Genomic DNA, 27729 nt, shown 5'->3' with positions numbered 1-27729 from the left:
TCTACTTGATTATATTCTAACATGGAGCCTTCATAATTCTCAAATTTTCTAAATCATACTTAGGAAGTACATCATGATAATTACCCTGTGTGTAGTTGTCCAATGAAAATGGTTACTAACTTCTAGAACACTAAACTGATGCAAAAACAGGGCACAAGGTATGTTAGTGAAATAGTCACCAACACATATGTTTTAGGATTGCCAGTAGATGCCAGTTTGAAGCCTCATTTTGGTGTCGAGATTATAGCCTTCATTTAAATTTTGGAAACAGGAAATGAGAAAAATCGACTGCTATAGCTTCAGAATTATGAAGGAAAACTTTACACACCTTTTCAGAATAATGCACTTGCTTTTCTGATGGCAAAAATTGATTGTTTTAAATGTGCAATATAAGCTACATTGCTTATTAGTAAGCATAGCTTTATTGTTTGAAACATGCAGTTCCTAGCATCTGAGTTTCCTCAGGAATGGATCAGTCAGTACATCTGCAACAGCCACTAGAAGGAGCTAGTATTATGTAAAAGTTTAAAAGTATGATTTTTCTTTCAAGAGAGAACATGAGATACACTTCAAAGCACACAGAAAGGCAACACTTTTGTTTTCTTCCTAACTATATAAATACAGCAAAATGTTGTATTTCAACATTCAAATATCTTTGTTAACTTCTCAACAACTGAAAAACAGTATTTCAAAAGTACAAGCATTTAGTGAAAGCTATCACAAGAATTCAGACTAACCACAAACTTAGTCCCAACATATATATTTCTCATGCTAGCAAGGTTATGCTTAAAATTCTACAAGGAAGGCTCAAGCAGTATGTGGACCGAGAACTCCCAGAAGTGCAAGCTGGATTTAGAAGAGGCAGAGGAACCAGAGACCAAATTGCAAACATGCGCTGGATTATGCAGAAAGCTAGAGAGTTCCAGAAAGACATTTACTTCTGCTTCATTGACTATACAAAAGCCTTTGACTGTGTTGACCATGGCAAACTATGGCAAGTTCTTAAAGAAATGGGAGTGCCTGATCACCTCATCTGTCTCCTGAGAAATCTCTATGTGGGACAAGAAGCTACAGTTAGAACTGGATATGGAACAACTGACTGGTTCAAAATTGGGAAAGGAGTACGACAAGGCTGCATTTTGTCTCCCTGCTTATTTAACTTATATGCAGAATTCATCATGCGAAAGGCTGGGCTGGATGAATCCCTAGCCGGAATTAAGATTGCCGGAAGAAATATCAACAACCTCAGATATGCAGATGACACAACCTTGATGGCAGAAAGTGAGGAGGAATTAAAGAACCTTTTATTGAGGGTGAAAGAGGAGAGTGCAAAATATGGTCTGAAGCTCAACATCAAAAAAACGAAGATCATGGCTACTGGTCCCATCACCTCCTGGCAAATAGAAGGGGAAGAAATGGAGGCAGTGAGAGATTTTACTTTCTTGGGCTCCATGATCACTGCAGATGGTGACAGCAGCCACGAAATTAAAAGACGCCTGCTTCTTGGGAGAAGGGCAATGACAGGCCTAGACAGCATCTTCAGAAGTAGAGACATCACCTTGCCAACAAAGGTCCGTATAGTTAAAGCTATGGTTTTCCCAGTAGTGATGTATGGAAGTGAGAGCTGGACCATAAAGAAGGCTGATCGCCGAAGAATTGATACTTTTGAATTATGGTGCTGGAGGAGACTCTTGAGAGTCCCATGGACTGCAAGAAGATCAAACCTCTCCATTCTGAAGGAAATCAGCCCTGAGTGCTCACTGGAAGGACAGATTGTGAAGCTGAGGCTCCAGTACTTTGGCCACCTCATGAGAAGAGAAGACTCCCTGGAGAAGACCCTGATGTTGGGAAAGATGGAGGGCACAAGGAGAAGGGGGCGACAGAGGACGAGATGGTTGGATAGTGTTTTCGAGGTTACCAGCATGAGTCTGACCAAGCTGCGGGGGGCAGTGGAGGACAGGAGTGCCTGGCGTTCTCTGGTCCATGGGGTCATGAAGAGTCGGACACGACTAAACGACTAAACAACAACAACATATCAACATCTGCAAAAGTCTCATCCTTTCTCCTGCTTGCTAACACTTTCCCTTACAAACAGGAACCAGCTTTGTTTCTCTAAATTAGCTACACTATCAATAAAACTCTTTTGCATATTCCACAGAACACTGTAGGTAAATGCGCATAATGTATTGTAATTTACACTACAAACAAGATTTAGACTCATAATGCGGTTTCAAGGGGGCATCACATTCTGTAACCAATAAAGGTGTGACCTAAATTTGCCCACTAACATTAACCTTAAATTCTGTGTCTTTGTGTCTTTATTCTCCCGGGGGTGGCTTGGGGGCCTTGACCTACAAGTGAAAATCCTTGTGTTGATGGGATGTGTACTATTTTGGATACAACCCATTTTCACACGCACACACGTCAAATTAAATGTCTGCTTTGTTTCACAGATTTTTGGGAGGCAATGAGGTATAAATAACAGTAACACTTACTTCTTTGTAGATGCTTTTCTCTAGCTCTCACATCATCATAAACTTGATTGAAGTGGTTGGTAAAAGCAACAAGATCTGCTTCTAGAAACATTGGACCTTGTTGTTTCTCTTTTAATGCTTTGCTTTGAACCTTTAGTTTTTCTATCTGGGGCTGAAGGGTTGATAAGTGGATGACTTCATCCTGTATAATAATATATAAATATATTTTAAAAGTAAGAATGAATTAATTTATTTTTATTTCAAGAAGTTAAATACCACTTCACATCTGTATATGGTGTTGTACAGTAACAAGAAAAAGATGTGATAAAAATAAAACCACTTAAAACTACCCATAACATCAGAAAACTTACTTAAAATGCCTGCTGAAGTCTATATTTCTCTCATTCAAAAACATTTTTGTCATTGGAAGCTCAGATGGCATCAATGGCTAGGCGTGTTTTTTACCAGCTACAACTGGTATGCCAACTACAGCCATTCTTGGACAAAGATAGCCAAGACTTGTTTATTGCAATGTTCTCTGTTCTCTGGGCAGGCAGAGTAGTTTAGTAGTCAATCCCTCTTCTCAGGGAACTCTGGAATTGTAGCTCTGTGATGGGAATAGGGGTCTCCTAACTATTTTCCAACGGGACGTGGGTGGCGCTGTGGGTTAAACCACTGAGCCTAGGACTTGCCAATCAGAAGGTCGGAGGTTCGAATCCCCGCGACAGGGTGAGCTCCCGTTGCTCGGTCCCTGCTCCTGCCAACCTAGAAGTTCGAAAGCATGTCAAAGTGCAAGTAGATAAATAGGTACCGCTCCGGTGGGAACGTAAACAGCGTTTCCGTGCACTGTTCTGGTTTGCCAGAAGTGGCTTAGTCATGCTGGCCACATGACCTGGAAGCTGTACGCCGTCTCCCTCGGCCAATAAAGCGAGATGAGCGCCGCAACCCCAGAGTCGGTCACGACTGGACCTAATGGTCAGGGGTCCCTTTACCTTTACCTAACTATTTTCCAAACCCTTAATAAACTACAGTTCCCAGGATTTTTTCTTGGGGGGGGGGGGGGGACCACGACTGCTTCAAGTGGTACAGTACTGTTTTAAATGTATAGTGCAAATGGGCATCTAGTCTAATCACCACACCACAGAGTTTTGTACTAATTATCAAATGAGATCTAAGAGTCACCTGCAATCCACCCATAGACAATGAAGATAGAATTGTAATATTTACTTAGTGTAGACAGTTTCCATTTGCACTTTTTAAAAAAATGCATAAAACATATCACTTTCCCTTTCCCTGTATTTTCAATCCCTTATGCATCATTCAAGAGTCTCCACAGTGACCATTGTGAGATGCTCTAGGTATCTGTCAAAGGCACCTTGATCTCCTCTAGCAGGAAAATGGTAGGTGTGCCTCTGTTTGCCATAGCTTCTCATATGTAACATGCTTATTACTTCTCACTCCTTCCCCTTGCCCATTTAACTTGCATTCTCAGCAGAAGAGCAAGAAAGGCAGATTTTAAAATGCAATATGGAACTGAAATTTTGCATCGGCTTTTGTGTGCCGTGGTTGGAGGTCATGCACGACATTTGCTGCTGCCCTTCATTATTGCTGAATGGTCATTACTAAGGTAAGTATGAAAAAAGAGAATTGTGGAATAGTCTATATGGGGCAGATCTCATGGGATCACACTGTACATACATGAGGCCAACATAAGACCTGTAGGAGTGCTGTGCTCATGTGAAAGTTTGTGTAGAATTTGACGCTCTAATTTTCATGATGGAACCATGAAAATGGGGCAATCCATATAGAACATTTGTGTGGAGCACCACCTGTTCAAATAAAATACATTGCACTATTATGCCAACACAGCCCAGTGGCAAGCTAAAAATGCCTATATGTGAGCAGGCCCTGTTTCTTGATCCTCTTATAGGACTGCCAACATAGCTGAACAGTAAAATACAAATATCCTTTTTCCCACTCTGCAGAAAAAAAACCTGATTGTTAGACCTAAAGGAGATGCAGCAATATGTATGCAGCACAATACTGCAAAGACCAGGACAGAATTTCTAACCTTGCACTTATCTAGCTGTGTTTTCACTGCACCAGGATCTGCCGTTGGTGTGGGTTGTGCTTTCAGCCAGTTTTCAGCAGTAATTACTGTCTGCTCCAATTGCTGCAGCTGGGAGTAGAAGGCAATGATGTTATTTTGGTACTCCAGCCATGCTAGTCTTTCACTCAGCAACTGACAGAACTCAATCCAGCGATTGTTCAATTGCTCTGAGGCTTGTTTGATGTTGTCAGCATTAAGCCCCTCTAGAAAGGAAGGAAAGATTTGGGGGAGGGGGGGGAGAGAGATAAGTTTAAATCATTTATTTTTAGGTCACAGTGGATAAAAAAGAAGAAATTTAACAACCCTATTTCTCTATCAGAAATCTCATAAAACCGACAAATGATTTATCATCAAAGAAATGATCCTGAACATACAGATGTTGTGTGTTAGTGGAGAGAGGATTTTAATGCCCCTGTAAAAGTCTAGGAAAGTATTATTGCTAAGATGAACTGCACTGCAAAAATGAAGCATTAGGATAAGATAATGTAGAACTAATGAAATCAATTGTGTGAAATGGGAAGTTACACAGAAAAAGAAGACATTTTTTTCCGCCGGGCAGAAAATGTAAACTAGTACAGTATGTATTCACACATGTACTAGGAACAGGGTGAATATTGCCAAAGCCCTACATATACTACATAGAAAAACATTATTATGACTATTTTGGAAGTTCAATACACCAAGTAATTGCCCCAGATAACAGAGATACAATTTGCTAATTTACATCCTCACAGATTACAAATCAAAAGGGTCAGAGAAAGGACAGCAAGCAGGAAACACAGAGTACAAAGAGCCCACAGAGCAAACGCCAGACCATCCCAAATCACAGGATGCCAACAAGGAAGAGAATGATGAACAGCATTTGCCAGAGCAAATGTTAACACAATATAATATCAAAGGCAGTGATGATGGGGAAATCCTAGCACTGTATATCTGGAAGTTTTTGATTACTGGATCGTATATACAACATTTTTTAAAACCCTAATCATTATTTTGCTACATTTTCAGTAAAATAGAATATCCAGAAACTGTCCAGTTGGGAACACACCTATGGGTAGCAAAGGTTCCCATGATCCCCTCTTCCTCATTATCCACATAAAATGTCATATCCTGGTTCCCTTATCAAATCCCCAAAGAGGGAAGTAAGGGGAAGGTAGGGCTCGTCAACCTGGGAAGGTAATTTATCTAGGTTAAGGTTACCAGATTTTTTTCAATGGATCCGGGGACACTTTTCAGCTTCAATGGATTTTGTATGGGGACTGATATGGAAATCCAGGGACTGTCCCCAGGAAAAGGGGACGTCTGGTAAACTTAATCTAGGTGAAGAAGAACTCTGATCCTAAACCTAAGCTGGGATTCTGTGAAAGCGAAACAAAATGCTGCAGCAGTCCTTCTGGCAGCCATGCAGGCAAAGGGGAGGGGAGCCAGCATCACATAAGGCTGAAGTTTTGCTCATGCTCTTGATTGCTAATTCAGGTATCACTAAGCCGTACAAAAAGCCTGCTGGATCAGGCCAATGGCCCATCTAGTCCAGCATCCTGTTCTCACATTGGCCAACAAGATGCCACCTGGAATTCAGAAGCATACTGCCTATAACTGTTAGTATTATGTGCAAGCAAGTCCTACATCTTCTAAATAATCTCATCACATGGCCTAAGTCTTCTGCTTCCCTAAGGGCAAATTAAGGATACAATCCTTAATTGAATTCAATGAGACTTAGGCCTTACCTGAAAATCAAGTAAAATATTTTTAAAAAATTAATCCAAGGTGTAGGGCCCTCTGATTTCCACTGGGACTGTAGCATGCAGTCCTTACCATCCCAAACATGACCACCAATGTCCTGGTGCTGCAGTTTACTTTTGGGAGAGGGGGATGCTTCCATTGGCACCTGAGATTTTCTTTTCTTTTACTAATGGCAATTTTCATCAGGATCTCAGATGACAAAGGATCAAACTCCTCTGCTTGTACACTGTAGTCTTGAGGGAAATTGGGAAACCCATAACTAGGATTTTTAAATTATTATTTTTAAAAAACCCAATATGGCTGCAAGCCAGGTATTTGGCATAACATATAATTAAGCCCTTACTTTTGAACAGACGTGCATAGGATTGCTCTGGAAGGATGAGTGTAACAACTTTAAATATTGGGGGTGTGGGTGTGTGCAAATTTAAGCTGATTTAATTGAGTATAATGGTTTAATTTCATGGTTTATTGCAAGTTATATTACATAACAGAGTTGCTTTGCACTAACCACTAGTCCTTCCTGAATACATAATTTTTTGGGGGAAACGTTGCCACTGTTGTTCAGCAGGTACATAACTCTTTCCATCAACACCAGGCATGATGAATAATACAATACCAATTCTGTGGTAATATATTATAATTTCAAGGTTAATGGCTCATAAATCGTTTCACATTTTATATTCAGAACAACCCCTGATATCGGCAGTGAATAAATACATTGTCCCCAAAGGACATAGAGATCAGTACCTGAAGTGCCTTCATTAATTTTATTACCTTGTGTACTGTGCATATCAAATTGTGTTAAAATAATTTTAATTGTTCAGCACCTTATATACAAAGTCTTCTGAAATGCCACTTAATGTGAAGTATACCTTGTCAAATGCGTTCATCATTAGCCATAGTTTCAATGTAGAGCAATAAGTTTTAGCTCTCGACTTCCAAGGATGCTTGGAATGAATATACCAGATTTCATCCTCATTATGTGTCATATCATTACAAATTCACTTTGTACTCATTTTGATGCCTCCTAACATAATATATTCAGTGAGCATCTATTTCAGTACAACAATAACTTTGTTCTAATCTGTCATAACAACCAATCATCCATTCATATCTCTACAAACTGCTACACTGGTATCAGGATGGAAGATACTTCAACAATACTCACACATAAAGTCTTGTTGATGTTTTAAATGAGAAAACTTTCAACTATAAATGCTTCCCAGACAGCTGGCATAACAGAGAAGGAGCCAGAGCACAAGATCACAACGTGTGTTTTACATGCAGAAGGCTTTGGGTTCAATCCCCAGCATCTCGATTTAGCTCTATCAGATAGCAGGTGATGTGAAAGAGCCACTGGTGGTCAGAGAAGACAACATTGGGCTACACAGTACAAGGCAGCTTCATATGCTGCTAAGCCAATCAATTATTTTGTCTTAACAGCAGGACACTTAGCAGAAGCTAAGGCAACAATTGGTGCTTGATTCTCAGCATTACCACACATGCACTACTCAGAGCTAGACCTACCATTGGGCAGACTGAGGCAACTATTCCAGGCAGAAGATATTGAGGGATAGGATGACAGTGAGGGCAGCCCACTTAGGACCCCTCCTGAGTCTACTGGCCACACCCAGAAATAGGAAGGTCACCCAGAAAAATGATGGGGGACATTTCCCCAATTTTCTCTCTCTGTGTGTGGTGTGTGTGTGTGTGTGTGTGTGTGTGTGTGTGTGCCGGGCCATCATATCTCTATATCCATACCGCTCTATGGTAGGGCACAGCTGTGCTACACAGCGTATCCCAGGCCCTCTAAATGTGCAATGAAAGATGCTATCCTGCCAGTCTGTTTCTGTATGTAGAAGAGCAAAAGACCTAGAAATCTACTCCAAGATACAACAGTTAGATCTGTACTCTTTGCACTCTGTTATTTAGTGCATAAGTACAGCCCAGGTATTTAATAAATTAGATTTTCTTTTTTTAAAAATCCAATTCACAATCAAAGGGGAACAATACACAAAGAAACAGGCCAGAAAGGGTTTAAGCAAGCAAATTACCGTATTTTTTGCACCATAACACTCACTTTTTTCCTCCTAAAAGGTAAGGGGAAATGTCTGTGCGTGTTATGGAGGGAATGCCTACGGGTGGCATGCCTACGGATTTTCCTCCTCTAAAAACTATGTGCGTGTTATGGTCGGGTGCGTGTTATAGAGCGAAAAATACGGTATATGGTAACTGCCCATCCAGAGAAACTGATCTTTGAATTATATATTTAATGGGAAGCAAAATGCACAGAGATGGCAAATAGGATTGTAAATGCTGATCTTGAAAATATTGTTGGTGGTAGATGCACAGACTGAAAGAAGAGACAGATAAAGTAAAAAAGGTAGGTTGGCAGGCAGGAACAAGAGGATACAAACACTTAAAGGAAAGAAGAAAAGCATATTATTATGGGGTAAAGGAGACAAGTTGAAGAAACTGCAGGAAAGCCATGAGATCAAAGTGAGACACACTAAAAATAAGGTCCAATCTTTTTCAGATAATTTAAATAACCTCTAGTTTCCCCAAGTTTTAAGATAATAAACAAATTCAGTTCCAAAGCTTAAGACCAAAAAATGGGACTGTGAACTGAATTAATATATGAGGATTGAGAGCAGCTTGCTAATAGCCTGGACCCTATTTTTTTTTTTTTGGGGGGGGGGGGGAGAAATAATTTTGAACTATGTCTCAGCACATGGTGCTAAATTGCAAGTGTTTCTCCTTTTCTAATTAAAAGATATCATTCAAAAGAAACATACGAAAAATACAAACTTACTTTACTTAACTGTTCCTTCACAAAGCGCTTTGCTAATATAATTCATGTGAAAAATATGAACTTGTGTGTTTTATCAAATCCCTAAGAAGATTATCTAAATCAACTGCCATGTAATTACCATTCACCATCTGTTCCACCAGGGCCTCAGCTGATCTGCTTGCATCTTGGAGTTTCCTGTACTTCTCAGGCTTTTCTCGTTCAATGGCCTGCAACATGAGAGCAATTGTTGACTATTTCACAAGGAAGACATTTAAAAATGAGTTATAACCTGCTGGACAATAACCTAGCGCTCATGGTTGCATAACTATGATTAAAACAAACAATAGCTGTCCCTTTTACAGCTAATAAGGGACATGGATGGCGCTGTGGTTTAAACCACTGCACCACTTGGACTTGCCAATCGGCAGTTCAAGGCCCCACAACGGGGTGAGCTCCAGTTGTTTGGCTCCAGCTCCTGCCAACCTAGCAGTTCAAAATATGCTGAGTCCTTTCTGGACTGAGCTAAAGGAAGGTTGCCTGCTGAATAGTGGCAAGGAAGCAACTCATCAGGAAGCAAATCTTACTTGTCCCATGTGAGCAGTTCTGTCCAAGGCCAAGGTAAGCCTCAGATATTGAAAGTGTACATTACAATTATTCAGCAATTCATATTATTAAATATTTCCAAGAGATTATTTATTTTATATAGAAAGTTAACATGAATAATTCAGATCATTGCTTTATACATCTGATTTTTCATAAGTATAAAATGTTATTCTCATAGCAGAGGAATATTAAAAAGCATAAAAGGAGATGATAAAAGATGAAATGTTGGTACTCTGCAATGTTCCACACAACCTTGCAGATCTGGTTACTAGAATCGGGACAAGTCAGCGCAGGATTCCTGCTTCTTTCGCAGGTGTGCTAGAAGGAAACTTTCAAAAAGGCATACAGTCTTTCTGCTGCCATGGAGGAAAAGCTCAGGTTCTGAATTATTAAGCTAATAAACCCCAGAGTCGTCCGCGACTGGACCTAATGGTCAGGGTTCCCTTTACCTTTTTAAGGCTAGATAGAGTAGTTCAAGTCCCACAGGCTAGCTAACAAACCTACTGGACTGAAATATCAAATGCACATAGTTTTCTAAACAAACAAAACACAGTTTCCAATTAGGTAGTTTGTGGAAACCACTGAGATAGCATGATAATGAAAAATGCACAATAGTAACACTACTTTGAAAATGTAGGCCACACAGAATACAGCATTTCAGGAAACGCCAAGCTGTGCATGTAATATCTCGTTCTGCATTTTTACAAAATTAGCTGTGTATGTAAACACACGGGTTCCTTCAAACATCACGTGCAGGGATATTTACTGATCCACCACATTTAAAGGCATAAAAAGGTAAAGGTAAAGGTACCCCTGCCCGTACGGGCCAGTCTTGACAGACTCTGGGGTTGTGCGCCCATCTCACTTAAGAGGCCAGGGGCCAGCGCTGTCCGGAGACACTTCCGGGTCACGTGGCCAGCGTGACATCGCTGCTCTGGCGAGCCAGAGCCGCACACGGAAACGCCGTTTACCTTCCCGCTGGTAAGCGGTCCCTATTTATCTACTTGCACCCGGAGGTGCTTTCGAACTGCTAGGTTGGCAGGCGCTGGGACCGAGCAGCGGGAGCGCACCCCGCCGCAGGGATTCGAACCGCCGACATAGCTGTACTGAATTATGCATAACATGGCTTTTTGGGTTTATGTTGTTACAAGCCACTTGTAAAAGTGCTTGATGATTGAAAATCCTGGCAGATACATTCATTTCTACCCTCAAGAAGGAGGAGGGCTGGAACCCAAACATTGCTTTGATGGATCTGCTAGTCCAGATTCTGTTTCTAACAGTGGCTGGCCATATGCATAGGACATGACTGCCTTGTGTTCTTGCCCCCAGCACCTGACACCGAGAGGTGCACTGTCCCTGAGCCATGTACCATCCATTCAACTATATCAGCTCATAGTTGCATATCGTATCCATTAATGGATATGATATGTCAACTCATGGGCACGATTTTTCAGAACACATGGTTGTTTAACAATGGATGGTAAATATTCAAACACAAGTTGTACTTCAAGAGACAGGGTTTTCTAGCAAACTTTTTCTATGATTCTAATATAAATTGTTAAGTATATGAATATTTTCCTACATTAACTCTTTCTCTGAGGTCTGACAGGTTCCCTTCTTTGCGGTATATTGCAAACTCTGGGCTTTGGAGTACAGCTTCTGAGCGGGTCATCCAGCTGTGAAGCTCTGTTGTATCAGCATCAAACCTAAGAGGGAGAGAAAAAGAAAAAGAAAAATACACAGGATATTTCTAAGACATACTAAAGCTAACACCAGATGTTTAAACCAGAAGTATGAATTAAAACTGAAAAAGAGCTATCATAATTACAGACACACACACAAAAAGGCTTTAAATAGTCTGCGTTCCTGAATATATCACACAATCTGTCAATATAGCAGGCCTTTTATAAATGTATAAATGCATTATAAATGTATAAATGCATTTAAGGGGTTGTTCTGCCTTTAGTACAGATACAACTCCAGTTTCACATGCTGAATTTCAGGGTTTAAGGTGGGATTTTAAGTTATTTTAAGGTAGTTCCCCCCCCCCCCAGTATATGTAATAAGGTCACTTCCTACCTTCAGTTGGGAGTGGGTTTGCTCCAGTCCAATAAGGAAGTTGTGTGTAGGAGGGGGCCTCCACCCATTACCTGATGGGGCAATAACGTCAGGGGGAGGAGATGGCATATAGCAGCTTGCTCAACACCTGAGTCTTCTCTGCTTTGCAGTAGCATCCTGCCCTCTCACCCTTGATCAGAGTGGGCTTCCCCAGTTGCCAAATGGTGCTGAGTATCTGGAATTTGAGGTGATCCTCTTTTCAGCTCTTTCAGTCTTAATTTGATCTGCTTATGGTGGGATAGGGTTCAGTTTGGTTGCTTGGCTTGTTTGGCACTTAGTATGGGCAGGTAAGAGGTTTAGATAACAGCCAGTACCCTGAGACACATTGTGTGGAAGGCACTTGACTAACCATCTCCTATTGGCAACTGGCTTGGAGGGGGCTGCTTTGTGTGGAGCTCATGGGGCATGTCAGGTGACATCTGAACAATGAACAGGGTGGGGGGTGACTGGCATCTGTCAGGCCACACACACATGGCTTCTCTTTATGGGAAGATGGGTTTGTCTCCATTCACAACAGTTTGGTTGAGGGATTTGCTCTGTGATGGTCTGGTACTTAGCAGCGGGCACAGTATTTTCTGCTTGCTAGTACAGGTTAGGCCTGCCCACAGTTCCTTGTTGCATTTGTTTATATTGCCCAATACGATATATTCAAACAACCAGGAAGTGACTGACATTTCTCTTTGTCATTAGAGCAGTCTACGTGGTAAGTATGATGAGACTCTTTCCATGTAAGCATTGCCAGATCAACATAACCTAGTTTTGTCTCTAATAAAGGAGGACACAGTAGGCAAGTACTGAATGAAATCAATTCATCTTTTGTTTCCATTTGCTTTTTCTCCTTGCTCCATTTTCCTGGTTCTTTTTTATTATTATTCTTAAGACCTTTACTGAGTCTTTAATGGGACACAGGTGGCGCTGTGGGTTAAACCACAGAGCCTGGGACTTGCCAATCAGAAGGTCGGCAGTTTGAATCCCCGCGACGGGGTGAGCTCCCGTTGCTCGGTCCCTGCTCCTGCCAACCTAGCAGTTCGAAAGCATGTCAAAGTGCAAGTAGCTAAATAGGTACCACTCCAGCAGGAAGGTAAATGGCGTTTCCGTGCGCTGCTCTGGTTTGCCAGAAGCGGCTTAGTCATGCTGGCCACATGACCCGGAAGCTGTACGCCAGCTCCCTCGGCCAATAAAGCGAGATGAGTGCCGCAACCCCAGAGTCAGCCATGACTGGACCTAATGGTCAGGGGTCCCTTTACCTTTACTAAGACCTTTATTAAGAGATGCTTGCAGTTTGACTTGAAAAAATCAGGTGTATATTTCATACAAATTAAAAATGATGTTCTTAAAAATCTGAATTTGACCAGATAGGAAACAATTAAAAAACAATTTAAAAAGGTGTATTGAGGGAAAAACAGGCCTTTAAAAAACACATCTGTCACTCCAAAAAGGAGACCACTTTAGGTAAAAGTAATGAAAATCCCATGCTGCATAGATAACGCAGAGAGTTCGAGTTATCTGGTCAACAGCAAAAAGCAAGCATTTAAGGTCTTCAGTTCCAATTCTTCTGTTCATTTCTTATTGCTGGAATTTCATATTCTCTCTTCTTTTCCCTGTTCCTCACTACTTGTATCATTCTCTCTCCCTTCTTTCTGCAGAGGCCTTCTAGAAACAATCCTCCAGAAAGCAAACAGGTAAGTGACGACAGCTATGATACAACACATAACCCCGAAGGGAGAAGCTGTGGTGTGACAAGGAGCCACATATCCAGCCTATCCAGAGACATCACTAGAAAGTGCAATATCACAGTAGAATATTTCCAATAACATATGGCTCATGAATCATATGCAGTTGCCTATGGCTAAAATATTCTACTAGACTGTTTCTGATTCAAATTGTCGGAGTCTGGCTGTCAGCTACTGTTTATTGTTTTGAGCAAAGTGGTACTGTATGGAGCGTGGAAATATTGCTGCATGATTTTCAGTAGGAGCCGAAGAGCAAAAATTCAGAGCACATTAAATCAGTAGCATTAGTCATATTACTGTATTTAAAAGTATATTTTATTTTGGCTGTACTTAAATCAGCTGTTTATTTTGTAAAGAGAACAAGATATTTATCTAAATTTCACTAAATGAGAAGACACTAGATGGAGCACCTATCCTGCTTTAAATATGCATCTCCTTTTTCAAAAGGCTTGGCAGCTAGTTTCTGATCCAGAGTTATCTACAGTGATGCTCTGACAAACAGTCTTTGTACAGTGACGTGACATATTATGTGTACAGAGCAATTTTAGCTATGGTCTAAAAAGTGTATCATTCACAAGTATTTCAAAGGTTGTAAGTATCAGAGGGTAGAATTTAAAAAACACATCTAGTATTTTAGTTTATTCAACAGCAGGAAGAATAAAAAAAGTAGTAGAAATTTCTGTGGGAAATTTCTTCTGGGGTGCCCCAGGTGACAGGTGAAGAAAGAAAAATCTGGTGTTCATCAGTAATTTTCTATTCTTCTTGCAGGAAGGCTGGAAAAGCGTCTCCTCCAGGACTGGGAAGGCAGTTTCCAGTTTATTCTAGAGGAGGAGAGTCCTCCTCCTCAATCCTCACATACTGAAGCACTGAAGCATTCAGGAAAAAATGTAAATCCTCACCCCTCCCTCATACACAAATGTGTTAAAAAAAAAAGCAGTGTAAAAATGAAAATGAAATAATGCTATAGTAACTATAAATAACATAATATTTTACTTCATACTGAGCTCTGCATTCGTGCTATATCTCGATTGGCATTTATTTTACTGGGTAAAAGAGTTGTCAAGAAAAAAGAGAATGTTTGGCAAGGTTTGTGAGATTTATCTGCAAGCGGTCCTTAGTCCCCTTTCAGAACTGCAACCCCCCAGAGTTCACTTTGGGAAAGCCATGATTGATGATGGGCAAGTTTTAAGGTCTGCACTAGATGTTTTGAAGCAGTTTTAGGTCTGCATGACTGATGCTTTAAAGCTAGGTTGATCCAGAATAAAAAACTGCTGCAGCTGCACCCTCTTTTGTTCTCATTTTCATGGGAGGTTTGAATACAAGAGCAATGTTATTAAAGACATATGGAGACTTGCAGTCATCCTGCATGTAAAAGAGGCTCAAAACATATTTAGCTTTTTACAGTTGGTTCTCATGGTCCATATTACAGTGGTGCCTTGCAAGACGAAAAGAATCCGTTCCGCGAGTCTCTTCGTCTAGCGGTTTTTTCATCTTGCAAAGCAAGCCCATTAGCGGCTTAGCGGATTAGCGTTATTAGCAGATTAGCGGCTTTTAGCAGCTTTTAGCAGCTTAGCGGATAAGCGGTTTAGCGGCTTAGAAAAAGGGGGGGGGGAGGGAAGAAAAGTCAGAAAAACTAGCAAGACATTTTCGTCTTGCAAAGCAAGCCCATAGGGAAATTCGTCTTGCGAAGCACCTCCAAAACGGAAAACCCTTTCGTCTAGTGGGTTTTTCGTCTTGCGAGGCATTCGTCTTGCGGGGCACCACTGTAATTTGAATTTCAGACATGCCTAGTCCATCCAGTGGTTGAAGATAGTAACTTAATTGTAAACCACAGCTATTGTTTCTGTCTCCATCCTACTCTTATCCTCTTCCAGTGTTCCTAAGCAAAACAAAGGGCCTGGCACAATACAGTCTTTCTTATCTTCATTTGTTTCAGAGGCTCTTTCATTGTGGAACTCAAGGCAGAAAAAGCACACTTGTACTTACCTGAAATGTAGCATCCCATTCCCAGCAGAAGGTCAGGTTGTTGCCTCCTCATCTCAGTGGAAGGGAGGCAGCAACCTTTGGGGAGGTGGGGCTCCCATGATGCAGTTTGCAGACTCGGCAAGCTTGAGAAAATCAGGAGTCATAGAAGAAAGAAAATCCTACCTCACAATGTAACTAAGGGGTGACTATAACTGGACATGCAGTCAAGCTAACTATGGAAAATTACGCTTCAGGTAAGCACAACTGTACTTTTCCCCAATTCCCAGTATTCAGTCAGCAGGATGGAAAGTACAACAGCCAACCTTACTAGAGTGAGAAGGCTGCAGGTATTAAGGTGGTAGGATCTGCTGTAGGACCCTCCAACCAAATATTGCATTAGCCAAGGCACAGGCATCCAGGTGGAAACGCCCTGTAATGGTACTATACTAGGTGCAGCCCCAGTGGTTGCATGGCAAATCTTCATAAGAGGAATGTGAAAGGCGAAGGCAGCCAAATCTTATTGCCTTTGTTGGAATCATCACACAGCTAAATGTGTTTGTGATGTCATCCTGCTGGTGGTTCTTGATTCAGACGTGGGGATTATTGTATTAGTATTCCTGCTTGTAATGCTTGCCTCTGCCCTGGTTTCTAATGTTCCTTTTACACTGGATTACCTGTTGCATGGTGGAACTGTGGCTTTTTGAGCAATATACTGTCATGTCACACTAAATTTCATTCACATCAGTGAGCATGATGGGACACAAGAGTGAACGTCATCAGACATGTTATCACCCTTTAGGCACATGCATGATTCTGTTCCCCTTTGACAATGGCAGGAAATAACCATATGCTAGAATACCACCTCAATGCAGACTAGAGTCTTCTGTTTTTTGTGTAGTTATGATAGCCTTTTCACCTTTATGTCTCGTTTGAACCATGGGTGGGTGGCATGATCCGTAAAAACTGCAGGGAAATTACAGCACAACACTCCCACAATTTTACAGGATAATGGGGTTGCAAGCAGATTTTTTTCTGGAAGCAATTAACATGGAAATGAGCGCTGAACTTCTGCTACATTCTGCTAGATTTCCAGATGTGATTTTTATGTCATGAGAAAGATTATATAAAACATTAAAATTATCAGGTAATCCAATTAGAAACAAAGCCTGCTTTATAGAAAAGAATATACCACTGATTTAAAAGATAACATTAAACATTTAAACATTTGCACTTTAATTTAAATCTTCAATATTTACACTGTCCTGATATTGCAGTATAGAAATACTTCTATTTTTTAATAATGTTGATGAAAAAATGTTCCCTCATTTAAGCACTTTCCCCAGTCCTCACCTTTTCCTAATTTCAGAATCCACAACTATTTGCCTCTTCTTGTGGGGCGGTGGTGGTGGGAGTTCCTCTTTAGCATGCTTAACCAGGATTTGCTCTCTGGTGGTCACCATAGTTACAGTTTCCATCACTGTTGTCTGTGTTAGTGATGTCTGAGTGGTAGCAACAGCCTGTGAAATCTGTGAGAAGTATTGAAACAGAGGTCACACATTGCTTGAAAGACTTTAATAAAGACTGTTTGGAGTGGCAATAGAAAATAATGAGAAACTGCTCTTCCTTGTTCATGGGTTGACCTTCAGAACAAAACAACACTGTATTGAACTCAAGCCAAATTGTTTTATCTGACTCATGCTAGGTGAATAAGACATATGAAAAAGTCAATATAAAAATCAGGAGGAAACTTAAATAGAATGTATTTATGATGCCATTTATACCAAGTCAAGCAAACAAAGGTGAAAATGAGAAGTTGGATTTTGTGAAACAAATTAGAGAATATGTATGTGTTCATTCATATTCTTTGCTTCAACAGCTGGCTACTTCAGCAGACAAATGGCATATAGCTTAGAAGAACCTATTACATATTCACAACCACTCAATTTATTTTGTGTGTGTTTCTTAAATGACCTGTGCTCATTTTTACTAATGGAACAGTTTTTTAGACAAGAAGAAGCATTCTTGATGGCATTAATGGTTCTTTTTCTTGCCCTCCAGGGCAACATTTTCCTGACACATAAGAACAAAGCATACCAGATGTTACTGTGGTAGAACACACAACGGTTCTTTCTACAGACCTCATGCTAGTCAAAGTTCCCCTTTGGCAAATCCACACCATACATTTAAAGCACATTTGATGTACATATAAAGCACATGGCTTTCTGGATGTATCCTGTGAAGTGCAGTTCCCCCCTCAAAGAACTACAGTTACCAGAACCCTTAACAAAGTACAGTTCAAAGGATCCTTTGTGGGAAGCCATGTGCTTTAAATGTATGGTGTGGATCCTCTCTTGGTCTCAGTACCATAAAAAGCTTAAGTGAATTAGAGTTCAGTATGTGGAAACAAATCAAGTACAGTGGTACCTTGGGTTACATACGCTTCAGGTTACATAAGCTTCAGGTTACAGACTCCGCTAACCCAGAAATAGTGCTTCTGGTTAAGAACTTTGCTTCAGGATGAGAACAGAAATCATGCTCCAGCGGCCTCGGCAGCAGCATGAGGCCCCATTAGCTTTAAAGTGGTGCTTCAGGTTAAGAACAGTTTCAGGTTAAGAACTGACCTCTGGAATGAATTAAGTACTTAACCCGAGGTACCACTGTAATACATGCTGGGTAAAGAAAACCCTGCCCTGTCTCTAGTGTGCACAGCAGTGTAATAAAGCGACTTGAATGGTGGCAGGGGGGAACAACCTTGTTGTGTTGCAGATTGCTAATGTGTACATAGCCTAAGTTATAAAAGGCAACTACTAGCCTGCTTGCAACTTGAGTTTGCAGTGCATGGCACTGTCAGGGGAACAGTCAGCCCAGGCTATTCTCTGCAGTGATCTTAATGGCTTGGGCTTGGCTGTCGTCAGTACATGCAATCCTCAGTTGCAAAGGCAACCCAACTTAGCCTCAGACACCCCATGAGAAGTGGTTCCACTAAATTGCATAGGGAGATAATCTGTAACAAAACTATGATGGCAAGAAAGTTATTGTAAGAATAGGTCGCCAACTGCAAAAGAACCTGTTGTTCTACAAATTTTTTACAGACTGGATTACCTCTTGCAATTTTTGCAGCTGCAGCTATCAAAGGCAGGCCGGGATAGGTGCCTACTTGAGTTTGACAGCTTGATTTTTGAAGGTTTTTTTTAAAAGGGAAGGAAGGGTGAAACTGGTTTTCTGTGGCTTGGATTAATGGGCTGGAAAATAATTCAGTGGCTTGAAAAGCCTGCCTTGCTAGCTGTCCCAAAACATATTCAAGTGGCATCCCTTACTATTAAAAACATGCCTTTGCTAATGCTTCATGCAAATTGATGAGTGCTAAAAGTTTATTTCTCAATTTCACAAGGAGATAAAATCCCTGGCATTCTTCTGCTTTGTAGTAAACAGTAAACCAGTCCAAAAATGGAGGCAATTTGCATTCAGATAATTTAAATGTGCAGCTTGTGAGGTTTTCCCTGACAGGCCAAATATCAATTTATTAGATCAATAAATTAATGCCAAGAGGTAAGAAACAGCAGATTTATCAGATTCTGCCTTCAGATGTTACCTTTATGTTGCAGTATGTATAGCAAAATGATGAGACCTACTCCATAGCCCAAACCCATGCAAAACACAGCATTGCGAAATTTATAGCAATGTTCAAAGAACATTTGGGAGTTCTTTCTCAGCCAAACAGCTGGGGATTTTTGAAGAAGCCCATCAAGTTTTGATACGTTTAACAAAAATCATGAATGCAATTCTGAGCATCTATATGCTGGCACCAAATTTCATCTGAAGCAATATCTGAAACAAACAGCTTCATTGGCAATATTGGGAGTGGCTTCGTATTCCTATTTAAATTAACAAACGTTAAAGTCACTCTACTAATATTTGGAATGGAGCGTACATAAGAAATTGCACACAATTTTATTTAACTCGTGCTGAACCTTAAATTTGCTACCCAGCAAATTAATGATTTATTAGATTGGCTATAGAGATCTCTGTTCCATTTTCTATCACTAACATGGTGTGGCATCTCTATAGTAACCATTTATCAGCAATGGTAGTAGTAGCCACCCTATTTTCCTCTCCTTACACGTGAGTAACTGTTAACCTTGAACAAGCATGTGGGTGTCTCTATCACATTTGGTTTTTATGGTTTTTATGGCAGAGGCATCCATTTCTTATACTACAACAAAGCCTGAATCCAACAAAATCCTTAAAAGATGGAACCAGAAAATTGTGTGTGCACTTGCACATGTAAAATATAAATGTGCATGTGCCAGTCTACCCTTATGATACACATTAGTTCACACAACAGCTTTTATCAAGGTAAAAAATGAAGAACCCCCTAACTGTGCAAAAGGTATTTGGAGAACCAAAAATATTTCATGAACTTGTTGTGAATATCTGAAAGCCTGGTGAGGCAGAGTAGAAAACCCTGTGGAAATGAAAGGACAGGTTTCACACACCCCTATTCTAGTTCAGAAGAAGCTCATGTCTAAAACAAACTCAGAATGAAAAAGATTTGAAACTTTGCCAATTTCACTTCAGTCACTTCACAGGCATATGATTTAACTGTCATCAGCTGACAGGACAATAGTGATGACAAACCTGCTTAGAACTGCTCTCCAGTTTCTGTGCCAAACTATCCCAACGCTGAGCCACATTTTCCAACCACCCTTCCAGCTTATGAGATAGAGCTTTACTCTTCACAGCTGAAAGGAGATCTTGGCTGAGTGAGTTGAGTTTATCCATAGTCTTTCTCTTGATTTCCAGTTCTCCTTTCAATATCTATAAAATAGAAGAAGTCATTCAGGAAACGCGCTATTAATTGATTGATGTACTGGTACATCTTAAAAAGAGCAGGAGATGGTAAAAATATGATGTGATGTGTACAATGGGCAAGAAAATAAACTGTATTCAAAAACATCTGGGAAGCAACAGGTGAGGGAGAAGATTGGACTACACAAGCACCTAGACTTGACATAATGTCTCTATGCCATATTCTGAGGCTCCTAAAGAATTATTTCATTAAAAAGTGAAGCTTACTGCACAGTCCTTCTTGCAGCTACAACTATGAAAGCATGATTTACTGTAAAAAGGAATGTTGTTATAGTGAGACCATTAGAAATTATGAGCAACACGTGTTTTTCGGTATAAATGTACTAGACTAACTGAGTGCATTTTATGATTTGTTACCGCAATAAGCCTACAATATAAACACTAATGTTAAAAATAAGTTAATGCAAGTATATTCACTAATATACATGCAAAGCAGCAATTCTAAGCAGATTTTCATAGATGACCTTTAAACTAATTGAATCCCAAAAGACATTTAAATGACAAATGAAGCAGACTTTTAAATGTTAATATGGAATGAAGTATGTGATACAACCCCCTCCCCATTATTATTATTATGAAGGCAACTACTGGTTGTTTGGGGAGAGTATCTGAAGCTCTGGCCTCAACCAGCCATGCTGGCTTGGGTTGATGAGATTTATAGTCCAAAACATCTTGAGGCACAAGGTAGGCTGCACTAAATTAGCAAATAAATATTTACTATATTACAGCCTAGGAATTACAAACCAATGTAATTCTCCAGATATAATTTATCCAGAAAAACAGTTAACACTGCTATAATTTACAGATTTAACATTACTTTGCTCATAACAGAGATGATGTGATATTGTTTATGTCATTTGATGTTTTTTCCTTAAAAAGAAAACTATAGGCTTCTAACAGTCTTAAACATAGTCCAGGTTATCTAGATGCTACTGATACTCTTGGTGTTAAATAAGAGTCAATGAGAAAACTCTTGGAAATCCCTGTGTATTCTTCAACATATCTTTACACTTACCCAGAATTCATAATAAAAAAATTAAGTAGGAAATGAGAAAAAAGGTTATGTTTATCAACAATAACTTCATATTGGTAATCAACCTAATGAGTCAGTCGAAGTTGACTGGAAAAAGATTTTGAATCAATATTTTTCTTTTTTACACTGAACACAATAATCAAGTATGCCATTTTATTCATTTATGTATTTTTAAAATAGATATCTATAACCTGCCCTTCAGTAAGTGCCAAGGCAGCACACAGTAAACATTAAAACATCATTTCCAATAAACACTAAAACAACAGTAAATCAACATTTAACATCTATATGAAAGTGCTGCGGAAGGTAATCCTGAAATTGGCTTGTGGATGTTACTCAATTTTTTATCTCATTTTCATCTCATTTTAGGGAGGCAGTTGAAGTGCCCCAGCCACTCTGGGCGGCTTCCAGCATATATAAAAACATAGTAAAACATTAAACCTTAAGAAGCTTCCCTAAATAATGATAATTTGTTGAAGAGGTTGGATATTGTTAAATTTATTAACTTCTAAATATACAGGCATTCTTTATGGATTACTTCTGTTCTATTCTGTTTCTACTACTGTTAGTTGCCTTCAGGCTCCTTGGAGAAATAGGCAGGACAAAAATTTTAACACACACATGACCTGAACAAGAGTGATTATAGGGTCACCTATGTGTTGTCAACATGCAGCCCTTTGATAAACCCATGAGGGGTAGTGCAGATCCTTGAGCCAATGTCTGAGTGCTGCAATGGGTTATGAGAAATTACATCCAAGCCAACCTTCAAACTACCACAGGACTGGATGGAAGCTTATATCATCTGTTCTGGGAAACGCCCATATCTTTCCCACAGATTCTCCTTGGCCCTATGGTGCTCTGTTGGCAGAAACAGCCAAGGAAGGGATGCCTTTCTCTAGTTTTGGTTAGCAAACTGCTCCGACTACTTTTCTCAGATAAGGATTTAATCATGAATTGTGCTATTTTCATCCGGATTTGGGAAGGTTTTAATTGGTTTGCTTTTGTGATTATTGCTCTTTTCATCAATGTTGTTGACCACATCAGATATCATTCTGATGTTAGAGAATAAGGTATATAAATTCAAAATAAGGAATCTAAATTAAATAGACTGTCTCGCTGTTGGTACTTTTCAAACACATCGTAGAATAGAGTTGCCTCAATGAGCTATGCCTCAAGAGTGGTTTGTCTCCCTCTTACCCCTAGTTCTGGTGCTTACATTGGTTGATCAAAAGGCTGTACCAATATTCCTTAGGTTTTTCAATTAACAGGAAACAAATATGTTTCTCAGAAATAAGAAAAGGGGTGAGCTTTTCAAACGCTAATTGAATGATTGTCATTTGATTGGGGTCACATCCACACCATATAATTAAAGTAATGGCTTCCTCGCAAGCATCCTGGTAACTATAATTTGCAGAGGGTAGTTAAACTACAAAACTTGCTAAAATTTTAACTCCAATTAATTTCATTTTATTTCCCTAATATTTCTGGTACTGAGTAAAATCTAAAAATCTAAACTTTAGTCAAAGTAAAAGATTAACAAATACAAAGAACACCATCTGGTATCTCTCTCTCTCAGACTCCCTTTAGCAAAAACAAGGATTTGCTTTTTCAAATTGTTCTGCCAGTATTTGCCCTTTTCAATATTATGGGGCTTGTGTTGAGGATTGATATAGATATGTGCTATATTTTAGCCTATGGAAATTTACTCAGGTCATAGGGTTAGGCTCAGTTTATCAAGAACAACGTATGCTTAAGGTTATGCTGACAGATGGTCACAATTTTTGATCTCCAATTGTGACATATTTTAATGAACATTAAATTTGTAGTCACCGTGTGTGTCAGCAGGGACGTTTAGCAGCAATTTTAAACCAGCTGTCAGGTACCTGTTAATTAGTTTGAACAATCAAATGGCAAGATCTTTAAATTATATAACCTTTCCGCTTTTTCACAACAAAACTGACATTTTAAGGTCTGATTATGGGACCAAACTTACTGTAATAATTTCTAATTTATTTTTAATATATTGAAGGCCACAGTGATTTTTTCCTTTCGTATATCCACAACATGAGGCAAGGCTACAATAACTGTAACACTGTTATGTAACCAAAAGAGGCGTCCTACTGCCACCCCTCAATGTGTCTGTGTGGCATGAACCTCAGCAGTTATTTTGGCACCAATAGGAAAACAGAGAGCTGGGTGTGAGATTCAAGCTGTCTTTTTAAAGGCAGCAAATTGTACCTCCTGACATGTTCTTGGCCATTTACCAACATTTGCTGAATGTTGGGCTTTCCAGGTTTGAACTGGTTTTTCATTTCTGCTTCACTAACACTGTATAGCGCTCCTTTTATATTGATCCTACAGTAGCAAGGGCAGAATTGTTTGGCTAGGAAAATATACTAATCTGTAAAAGTCACTGGCAAGTCTATCAAGTTATATAAATAATGTAACTATTTACATAAATTAGGTTCATTTCAGTGTAAAGGAAACATCAAAACAATGTAAAAAAGTTAAATATGTTGCTTTTGCAGCTATTAAAAAACTTAATAATGATGTAAACAAAATCCAGTCATAAGTCACTTGACTGATGTTTGTTCCTGACCACAGATGAACATGTGAACTACGGCGATTTCCTTTTTCCTTTTTTGTTTTTGTCAGAATACTCTGACATCCCTAGTGGTGGACAGCTATCAGGAATAGGGCTTTCTCAGTTATAGGTCCTCATTTGTGGGACTCCTTTGGTTACATATTTGACTGGCACCTACCTTGATGGTTATTAGGCAACAGATAAAAACACTTCTATTCAGCCAAGCATTTAATAACTATTATTGTTATTGATGTTTTATGACTGTGATAACCCTGTTTCCTAGAGATTATTTTTCCTATATTCTTTTCAAAATACTTTATTGTTTTACTATGGCACGCACACACACACACACACACACACACACACATATATGTGTGTGTGTGTGTGTGTGTATATATATGAAGTAAGTAAGTAAGTTGTGAGATGCCTTCAAGACTATTCTGAAAGATGGAATATAAACGTTTGAAACATAAACAAACACAGAGAGATAAAACAATGTAAAAACCCTACAGCCAACTTTTGCAGATTTTCCAACATTTCTTTCTGATCTTTGAAATCAGTGGTATGGATATTGTTGAGAGCATCTTCCTTCTCAGAAAGCCATGCATCGAAAAGACCCTTAAGAAGAAAAAGAAAATCCTTTAGTAAGACCATACACAAAGTATTGTTAAGCAAAGTATTGTTATTCTTAAGAAAGCAACAAATGCAGGGCCGGCCAAATACATTTTGGCACCTAAGACAAGCCACAAAATGGTGTCCTCCGTGTCAGGGAAGAAGGAGTGAGTGAAGGCCTGCCTCTGGAAGAAGGGTGGGAAGAGACCAACAGTTCCTCCTATTCGCCAAGAGGCTACTGTAGAGATGGCATTGCTGGGGATGCCAGGAGGCAGCCAGCAGATCCAGCTTCCAAGGAATGCACCACAGCTGCCACTGTCACTGTGGCAGCAGCAGCAACAACAGGCAAAGCATTCCTTGGAGGCTTCACCTTGCCTCATGGATGGGTTGGCTCTGAACAAATTGGTACTGCTAACATTCCTCACCTGTTCTTCAGTAAATTGCAGCCATTTTCGAAGGACATCTTGGAGTAGAAACCAGCGATCCTCTGTCCATCTGCAAATTGTAGCCCAGCGGTCTCCTAAATGCTAAAAAGAAAAGGTAGAACATTGTAAATATGCTATAGTATTGCTTTAAGCTCAACCATTTCACCTGGCGCTGAATACATTTGAGAAAATAAGCTGTAACTTTTTCAGTAACATTCTAAGGGTCCCTATAAGTCCATAAAATATATGGCCTTGAAGTCTTGTTTGATGAAGCACATTACTGAATTGCAATAATAAAATTATAAAATTAAAAAGATCAGCCATGTTAATATTAAAAGTATGGCTAGTACTCTATGAAGTATATTAAACATTGTGCATAAGCGTACAATGCTTCTAAACACTGTAATGTTGAAAAACACATGTAAAAATATAACTAGTAACTGCTTACCAGCTAATTATATTAGTTTATTCTCTTTTTTCTAATCTTAGCAAATTTCAAAATATGAAATAACCCACTGAGACCTTCAAATTTAAAAGTGTACAACAGAGTTTGTATTTCTTATAGCAGAGGCATTTATAATTAGATAGACTATTATGAAGACGCTGATGTTTTAGATTACACCGGGAGCCTAAACATGTGGGCAGAAGCTTGTATGTCAAAAGCCAGCAATAAATCATACAGGGTAAGTGAACTGTTTATTGGAAGAAACATGATCTGCTCAGGAGTGCCAGCAATTCTTCTTCAGCAAGTCTTGCCCCATGAGGCAGTTGCAGAGACTAAAGGTCCCTGCCTTCCCGCAGCTGCCTAAGTCTCCTCTCTGCCTCTCGGCCTCCCTCTGATTCTGAATTTTCCTCTGCCACACCCTGTTACCTCTTCAGCTTCCAAAACCACCTCCTCTCAGTCCTCTCCCTCTGACCATTCATCATCACCCTATCACCAATCCCGGGACTTTGAGTCTTCTTCCCTTGGGGGTTCTCCAGCTGGTACTGCCCACCATTTGTCTGCATCAGTCTATAACATTGTAATTACTTGTAGTAGCCGTTGATTCTAAAATATGCTATGGCCAGAATAAGGCTACACATCCACATGATATGGCTGCCAGCCTGCCCACTCTGGCAATGCATAGCAGCATCAGATAAGAACAAGGGCACTGCTATGACTGCTTTCCTATTCTCTGCGGCTGAACAAGAATCCCAGAATTCCTGGAACAAGGACAGTGATTTATAGAAAGGAATGGAATGTGGCTTTCCACCAGACAGCAGTTGTCAGAAGCCTTTAGCTTCACCCTTCTGACCACTTGGAAGCTTTTCTCCTACTTTAAAGGGTTCTTCCACAGATGCATCGTCATCATTTGATGGCAGGCAATTATGTGCACATTTGCCGGGCCATGAAATCTTGCACCTCTGGCAAACTATCACCTCACATTACACAATTTCCAAACTGAATGCTTTGGAACAGGTAATTTCATATACAGTGGTACCTCGGGTTAAAAACTTAATTCGTTCTGGAGGTCCGTTCTTAACCTGAGGTGCGCTTTCGCTAATGGGGCCTCCCACTGCTGCTGCGCTGCCAGCGCATGATTTTCATTCTGATTCTGGGGCAAAGTTCTTAACCCGAGGTACTACTTCTGGGTTAGCGGAGTTTGTAACCCAGAGTATTTGTAACCCGAGGTACCACTGTATTCAGCTACCAGTTATAAAGTATACTGTCATAATGCTGTCAGACAAGAATGCGCAAAGTGAGGCATTAATTATTTACTGTCAAAAGTACAGTTACAAGTCATAAAAAGGCATGCCCATTAGTCCTGCGTCTCTCAGCTACTCCTAGGTTTGCACCTGATGAGGCAGTTGCCTCAGTAGAGAGGCACGCCCCCAACCTCAGCTTATGTATCTCCTCCAGCCAAGCTGCACACAAGCAGGCGAAGACTCCGCCTTAGGGTAACCTTCTGCTCCTCCCACTTCAATCCGCTTCTGGTCCTGGGAGACAGTGAAGCAGCAGAGGTGAGGGCAGAAGGAGGTGAGGAGGTGTGGAACCCCTTGACTCTACATCAAGTTTTTAAAAAATTCTAGTGATATACCTGCTTTGCATGCTTCCCTGATATACTACAGTGGCGTGCTGTGCTTCATGTTTCCTTATTACTGTCCATTGGAATTAATTTATTTGCCCTTATTTTAATACTATGACAATTTATGTCTATATATTGCACACTTCTCTGAAAAAGGTGTGTGCGTGTGAGTGCGTACGCCCACCTACACCTATATATATACACATATATATACTTGAGTCAACTTCACTTTATATGTATAAAAAAAGTATTCCACACAAGCTTCACACAAGGTCTGTGCTCTCTCTTTAGAAAGCGTGCTCTCCTTCATGGAGAGCACGTGTTGCGGTGGGGGCCGCCAGGACACTCCAAAGTTGGGGGCGGGCTAATTGATCGTTGGCCACTGATGTGATTGGGGCTTCCCTTGTTGTTGGGAAGAAGTTAATGTTGCCATTTGTTGATTGACAGCCAGAAATGCTAAAACTCCTTGCACGAGGCTAGGGCTTCCTCTTTTCGACCGTGCATCGGATTGCCCGTCCCTCCCCCCGAATTAGGATTGTTCGCTTTGACCTTGCTATGCCTGTCATGGGGTCGTCTGCTCTTGGGGCAGGGGCCCGGTAGGAA

The 27729-nt window shown here is 40.1% G+C and overlaps 1 protein-coding gene across 10 annotated transcripts in view; it reads right to left on the bottom strand.

Annotated features, from left to right (window-relative positions):
* Positions 1-27729, bottom strand: part of DMD (dystrophin) — a 1027161-nt gene that overhangs the window by 598171 nt on the left and 401261 nt on the right. For all 10 annotated transcript variants that reach the window (XM_079972189.1, XM_079972196.1, XM_079972191.1 and 7 more), the window contains 8 exons: positions 25061-25162; positions 24534-24641; positions 20176-20355; positions 16888-17063; positions 11304-11427; positions 9258-9345; positions 4546-4787; positions 2496-2676 (listed from right to left, as the gene is read on the bottom strand). In XM_079972189.1, coding sequence (XP_079828315.1) covers positions 2496-2676; positions 4546-4787; positions 9258-9345; positions 11304-11427; positions 16888-17063; positions 20176-20355; positions 24534-24641; positions 25061-25162 — 1201 coding nt within the window. The remainder of the gene's footprint in view (positions 1-2495; positions 2677-4545; positions 4788-9257; positions 9346-11303; positions 11428-16887; positions 17064-20175; positions 20356-24533; positions 24642-25060; positions 25163-27729) is intronic.

The sequence above is a fragment of the Podarcis cretensis genome (assembly GCF_951804945.1).
Source record: "Podarcis cretensis genome assembly, chromosome: 4".
Classification (NCBI taxonomy): Eukaryota; Metazoa; Chordata; class Lepidosauria; order Squamata; family Lacertidae; genus Podarcis; species Podarcis cretensis.
The sequence above is the reverse complement of the archived record's forward strand: the minus strand, read 5'-3'. Positions and strand labels throughout refer to the sequence as shown.